Source organism: Pinus tabuliformis, chromosome 5_1 (genome assembly GCF_031772625.1).
Source record: "Pinus tabuliformis cultivar Carrire ecotype Pingquan chromosome 5_1, CPIR1, whole genome shotgun sequence".
Lineage (NCBI taxonomy): Eukaryota > Viridiplantae > Streptophyta > Pinopsida > Pinales > Pinaceae > Pinus > Pinus tabuliformis.
The window spans coordinates 750,882,661-750,890,219 of NC_142305.1; the positions used below are offsets into that span (position 1 = coordinate 750,882,661).

Below are 7,559 nucleotides of genomic sequence, written 5' to 3' on the forward strand. Positions count from 1 at the left end.
AAATCGCCAAAAAGTCCATCCGCATTCAATTGATTCTAGATTCCAAAATAATTCTATTGCCGGGCAAGCATTCACTGTGCTGCGTTGACATGGAATATTTTGGGATATTCTGGATGCTTTGCAGCAATTATAAATATTGCTCATAGGGAACTGAGCTTTACATGTAACATTTCAATTCCTTAGTGGGGATTATTTTCCGTATGCTCATTGGTTTGAGTATCGTATATATAGAGCGACATAGTTTATTCAGCAGCTAGGGACCCTGTGCAGTGTGGTATTTAGAATTTTTTCCATGTGCAATTGTGTGTCCTGAATACTTCGGACTGTGTGTTGCCTCAGTTTTGCTACATATTGACTAGCAAAACTTAGAAAAAAAAGCGCCACGAAGGTGTAAATTTCTTTTCTATATTTCGTCTGCGGTAACGATCAGTACAGAAATGTAGCAGCGATATTGAGAGAAGCCTTCAGCTTGTTCTCAACAAATAAAAACACGGGAATTTGTAATTTTGATTGGATTGTCGCACTTGAATTTCATGGATTCTGAGAATAGTACTCCCATTCAATCTGCGTCGTCAACTCCAGGGGCTCCTCTCTTCGGCTCCAAGTACAAGAATCGTGTCTCGCATGCGAAACCGTTATTTGATGGGTGCAACTGTTTTACTGTCAAAATTGATCGCTGCAATTGTATGCCTCCGGAGGTTTGGAGGAAGGCAGAGCCTTTTTTTCAACGCCCTTCAGTAATTTCGCTCTGCAGAAAGGTATATTGATGAGATTTTTCCTTTGAAATCTCTCAAAGAGATCGCTCTGAATTACATATATCCGTTTGGGGCTGTATGCACGTTGTAGATTTGTCTGTCTCATTAGTTTTCCAACTGGCAATGTCATTAGATGGTATGATTATCCATTGTGTCATTAGAGTTAAGATTATCCCTTTCCAAATATGTGCAACAGGAGCTTGAGTTGCAAACTTCACTACCCCAGTTGAAATTTGGCAACGTTGGAAGGTCAATTAGAAGAGAATTCGGTTTGGTTGGAGTTTTCATGATTATTTGCAGTGGTTTAGAATAGTTTATGGCATTTGTTTTAGTTGAACTTTTCAGTTAATTGTGTTAGCATTTCGATTGAAATTTTGGTTCGAAATTTTGGTAATAGTGAGTTGCAGATTTGTTGTATTTAAGATGCGCAAGAATAGTTAATTATTAGATTTCTTCTCTATATTTTAGACTTGTATATATGTTTGAGGTATGAAATGTGTAATTTGGTAATAGTATTTAACAGTTGAGTTGCAGATTTGTTGTATTTAAGATGTCTAAGAATAGTTAATTATTAGATTTCTTCCATATTTTGGATTTATATATATATATATATATGTTGGAGGTATGAAATGTGTAATTTAGATATAAATGTTTATATGTTTAGATGGTTTAAAATAATTAATATTTAGATTAGTTGGTTTTTTTATTTTTTAAATTTAGGAATTTGTAATTGAGTCAGTTTTGTAATTATTGACATACATAGATTCTGGTTGCTTCTACTGTATTTTTGTGGGTCTTAATCTTGGATTAAATTTTGGATTTTTTAATTTGAAAAATTTTAATCACTTCAATCACCTATTGAATTATCCCTAATACTATGAAAATAATCTTTTTATATTAAACAATAAAATCTTCTATATTTATATTTTAAACTAGAATAAATTTAAATTTAAAATATATTTATATTTTTTTTCTTTTATTTTTACCTTTAAATTTATAACTTTTATAATTACAATTTTATTTGTTATTAATTTAATATTTATATTTATCTTTGCCATTAAAAACTCTTGCATCATCTTAATAAACATGCATTGCATTTAGAATAATATATATTAAATAAATATTTAATAATATGACAATAAATTTTAGATATAGATTATTTAAATTACCTATAATTAAATATAAATTATTTTATAAGTGGAAAAATGTATTTCATTTTATATATAATTATTTTATTGCATATCAAATGATTTATTGGATGTGAATTTTTTATAGGAGAATAATTTTTATATTATGTTAAATTGTTTTTTAAGGAAAATATAGTATTTGGTACTTCCTAAATAAATTATATTTGAATAGATTTATGCTAAATAAAAAATTAAAATTTATAATTACAAATAAAAAATTACAAAATATAATTTTATTTATTAATTGTGATATATTTATTAGTTATTATATTACAAAATTAATATATATGAAACAGAGTTTTTAGATTGTAATATCGTAAAATTCACTATTTTAGATAATTATAATAATCAGAAAATATTTATAATTTTTTTAAATTATTAAATATATGATAAAAACTAAAATGAATTATATTAAATAAAAGTTAAAATGGATTTAATGTATAACCGTGTGTAATTTATATTGTCAAAGTTTTACTATGTACTATTTAAAATTACTAATTAGTTTCGGTTTATACAGTTAGTTACTTATATAATGATGTAATTCATATCTTTTAAAATTCATGACAATGCTATATTTAAATTATTTTTTGTATTTAATCATATATATTTTTTTAAAGTATTTCTTATATTTTTCTATAAATTGAAATGATCTAAATATTAATTTATTATAAAATAAAAATAATTTGATATAAATATATTTATATATTTATTAATTACAATTTCATAGATTTTATGGCAAACGACTTTTTTCCTGTCTAAAGTGGTTCCCAAAAAAGGAAACCTGTGTAACCTTTTTAAAGCATTTTGAAGTTTACAGTTTGGCGTGCCATGTAGTTTAGAGATAGAAATTTTGAAGAATCAGAAGTGAAGTTAATATATATGAAGTTATATATATATATATATATGTATATGTGGACTTTATCAGTTTTTCCATATTAGTTCGTTGCAAAAACAAAATCAAGTTATATATAGACGATAAAATGTATCTATGCTGTGATAGTTTAGGAAATATGCTGCCTCATTGTGGATTTGGTAGGGTTCACGAATGAACAGTGAGAAGTGAGAAGTGAAATAACGGGTAATTAAAATTTTCCTCTGTTTGAATTGAAGGTTGCGTCAGAATTCCTAGGAACATTCATTCTGATATTTGCAGCAGCTGGTACATCTGTTGTGAACGAAAAGACTGGAGGCAAATTAGCCCTCGTGGGTCTGGCTGCATCTGCTGGTCTGGTGGTTACAATTGTTATATTCTCAACGGGCCACGTATCTGGAGCGCATGTTAATCCGGCTGTTACTATTGCGTTCGCTTCCTTCCGCCATTTTCCGTGGACTCAAGTTTGTTCCTCACATTACTAGCATAAAATCTTCAAATTTATCGAAAATTGTACAAAATATCCTCTTGTATTTCAGTTTCCGAGCAACAATGTCAAAATCGTAAGTGTCCTTAGGTTAGGTATTACAGCTTAGAGAGAGCTTGTTTCATAGTAATGCACAGTTTTGGGTCTTATCATAAGCTAATGTTCCCTAGGACTGTTTGACTTTATCTAAGTTATAGATTGTATCATTACAGATTCTCCTATATACTGATATTGATGAATTGGATAAAAAATATTGAATATGAGCATGGAATCAATACGTGTTCATAAGTATTAGATCCACTGAATCTATACACAACCTAGATTCAATATATCTATTAGACATATGAAATACCAAATCTAATACGAATTTGTTAGAAATTGTAATTTTTCAGGCATTTCAGAGTTGGTTAAATTTAGGAGAGTTATTTAATTAAGTTTGATTTAAGAAGAGTCGAATTTACGGTATATGTATAATGAGTTATTTTGTGTAAATAACTGATCCAAAAAACTTAAATACCCTTCATCCAATTCAGTGTAATAATCAGTTGATCAATAAAAAATTCACTTTGTATGTCCAATTTGTATTTCCTCACCTTTCCAACAAATTGCAATCAATACCAATTAGAAATAATTATAAATATTCAATATTACATCCTCACCTTCCCTCATTCACAGGTGCCAGCATACATAGCGGCACAGGTGCTGGGGTCTATCTGTGCATGTTTTACATTAAAGGGAATATTCAATCCATTCATGCACGGTGGAGTGACGGTTCCAGCTGGATCCTACTCTCAGGCATTCTCATTGGAGCTCATCATCACATTCATTCTCATGTTCGTGGTCATATCCGTCTCGACCGACACGCGTGCAGTTAAATTCTTCAGATTACTGCCCTTTTCTTTTAATACATATTATCATTTGCGTAGGATGGATTGTAATTTAGTGGTTGAAACCTAGTATGTATTATTTAATTAGGGTTCAATAGTCAACTGAATTTGGTTTCAATGGCGGTGAGTATGACAAATTATCATTAACAGTTTTTTTTTAATTGTGACATAGGTCGGTGAATTGGCCGGAATAGCAGTGGGCGCTACCGTGATACTGAACAACTTTATTTCAGCGTAATAATAATGATATTAGAATAACCATTGTTACATTTCAATTATTTATCGATAATTATGATTTTTTATTTATGTAATTGAAACTCGTCAAGTTACTCTATTCCTTTATTCAAATGAAGTGAAATGTTTGATTTTTTCCGTTGACCAGGCCCTACACTGGAGCGTCCATGAATCCAGTGCGAAGTCTTGGCCCTGCAGTTGCCTCTGGAAACTTCAAGGCAATCTGGGTGTACATTGTAGCTCCCATAACAGGAGCATTACTCGGTGCTTCTGCTTACAGGGTAATTCGTCAGAATGACAACCCAGACGAGGAGAGAACGGCCCATCAGGAGATCAACGGATGAACGGTGCGCCGATTTAAGACGCTATGTACAGTTAAGTGTGCGTGTTTGACTGTAAGAAGTTATTAAAGATGATGACGAGATAAGAAAAATGATTGGAAAAATCAAGGTAGACCGTATGTAAAAGGTAGTTTGAATGGCGGGTGGTGTGGTTAAAATAAGTAATGTTATAATAATAGTTTAATTTGAACATTAATATTAATTATATATATTAAATTGGTGTGTTAAATATGGTTGTTCTTTGGAGTAAGTTTAAAATTGTTTGTTTATATGGTTGATTAGGCTTAATTTGACCTGAGTGGGTGAAATATTGCCATTCCTTTACCTGATTTAATTTTAAAATGACATATTTTTTCCTTAAATATGTACTTTATAGGGAATATAAATAGATATATTTAAAATTCAGTTAGGTTTATCTCTCATAATTAAGATGGATAATTACTTATATTTATATATATATATTAATGAGGAAACGAATATATTATTTAACTATTATTTATAATTTTTAGTTGCTTCTAATCATATTGTAATTTAAATTAATGATTTTCTAATTATATGTCTCAGTGTAGTTCAATTAGTAATTTTAGATGTGTGAAATTGTTGAAACTAGAAACATGAGGTTTCAAATCTCCATGTTGTGATCTAAGTTATATGGAAAAAGAGTACTATGATTAGTTTAAAAAAAAATGTAATCTACTCACTTGTACTTGGTCAAAAAAAATCTAATATACCCTTGGTTTAATTTTGATATTTTACATGGATATTATCCTTGGTTTAATTTTGATAGTTTACATAGACAAACAATTGCAGGAGGCAATGTAATTGATTTATTTATGTTTATTTTTCAAATAGATTTGTTTTTAGCTGGTGGGATTTTGCGGTCTAATTTCTCTAAAATCCAATAGAAATTTATTGAAATCATAAGTTTGATGGATAACCCCTCCACAATAAAGTGCACTAGAGGTTTTTCAAGACACTGAATCTATATATAATTCAAAAACCAAATTTAAATAACACAAATCAAAATTTTTCCTCAAATTATAAAGAGTCAAAAACCAAATTTAAATAACACAAATCAAAATTTCACCTCAAATTCTGGTCTAATTTCTCTAAAACCCGATAGGAATTTATTGAAATCAAAAGCTTCATGGGTAACCCCTGCAAAGTCAAGTGCCCTAATTTCTCTAAAACCCGATAGGAATTTATTGAAATCACAAGCTTCATGGGTAAGCCCTGCACAGTCAAGTGCCCTAGCGTTTTTGAGAGTGTTGAATCCATATATATAGTCAAAACCCCAATTTAAATAACACAAATCACTATTTGACCTCAAAATTTTCGGCCTAATTTGGGAAAGCCAGAAAGTGACACTATAGACAACTCCTTTTCAAAATTTATATAGCATATGTTTTTTCCTTATTTCAAATAATTCATATAAAATAAATTGTTTTTTAACTAAATTGAAATTTAAATAAATAATTATATTTAAGAATTAAATTATATAAAAAACAACAAAATATTGCAGAATTAAATTATAAATAATAGCATTTTAAATTGAAATAAATTACACCACAAACAACCCAATGTTATATAACTAAATTATAAATGATAATATTTAAAATTAGAATTCATATAAATAATTTTATCTAAAATGTCCATTCTAAATAATCATATTTAAAATATAAGTAATACTACAAACAACAAAATCCTAATCTTTAAAAAAAGTTATGAATAAATAAGTCCATGGGGTTTTAGATACACGTTGATCAGGTGCTATGTTAAGGCACTCCTTGATGTGAATTGTGCTATGTTAAGGCACTCCTTGATGTGAATTGTGCTATGTTAAGCCACTCCTTGATGATTATTCACCGGTTTGAATAGATGGAGATGAGGTGCTCTATAAGGCACTCCTTGATGTGAATTCATCGATTTGGATAGAGGGTGAAAGCACTGTTTAATTCCCTTCCCCGATCCTGGTGATATATTTGACCTGATGAAGATATAGTCCTACCAAGCTTACAAAAAAAAATTATGAATAAATAAATTTATATGAATTGTTATTATCTTCTTAAATTTTTATAAAATTGTTATTAAAACTATAGGGTATGGGATGGATGTTGATTTGATTCCTTGCTAAGACACTACTAAATGTTAAGTCATTATTCAATTCTTATCTTATTCTGGTGATTTAATTCTTGTCCAATTCTAACTTTATTGTTGTACATAACTATTGTGAAACTTATAAACAAAATTATTGTAATTAAAATTTTAAAAATTAACAAGCAATATTTTAAGTAAGAATTTTAAAAAGTAATTCCTTAACTTTAAAACTGGTGGTATTAGGAATATCTTTTTGCAATTTTGAAGTTGAATTTACAATATGATATAGTGATTCCCTAAATCGAAAAATCTCATTGCAGTAGCACTCCTTTTCTTCATTTTTTTATATTAAAATTAGATTCTATTTAAAAACATATCTATGTTTCATGAGTTTACGGAACTAGTTAATATTGGAGATATGTTTAAATTTACAATAAAGGTTAAATTTGGAGTAACAATATTATATTTTAAATGACTATTAAAAATATTTTAGAATATATTTTAAAATATTATTTTAAATAAATTGGATCTTAGTATTTAAGTATAATTTAGATAAGCTCTTAAAATGGTGGAAAATACTTGAGTCAGTCTCAACATATTGTTTTTATCTCATCATATATATTTATGGTAGATGAGTATCAAAATTATAGATCTAGATCTCACTACAACACTTCACAAGATCGTAACAACATCTCACCAA

At 28.7% G+C, this 7,559-nt stretch overlaps 1 protein-coding gene across 1 annotated transcript; it reads left to right on the top strand.

Annotated features, from left to right (window-relative positions):
• Positions 1–533: 533 nt before the first annotated feature.
• Positions 534–4,765, top strand: LOC149167127 (putative aquaporin NIP5-1). The gene is made up of 5 exons (XM_089430376.1): positions 534–758; positions 3,053–3,277; positions 3,976–4,170; positions 4,360–4,421; positions 4,570–4,765. Exons 1-5 carry the CDS (start codon positions 534–536, stop codon positions 4,763–4,765), a joined length of 903 nt encoding a protein of 300 aa, XP_089286502.1.
• The last annotated feature ends 2,794 nt before the right edge of the window (positions 4,766–7,559 follow it).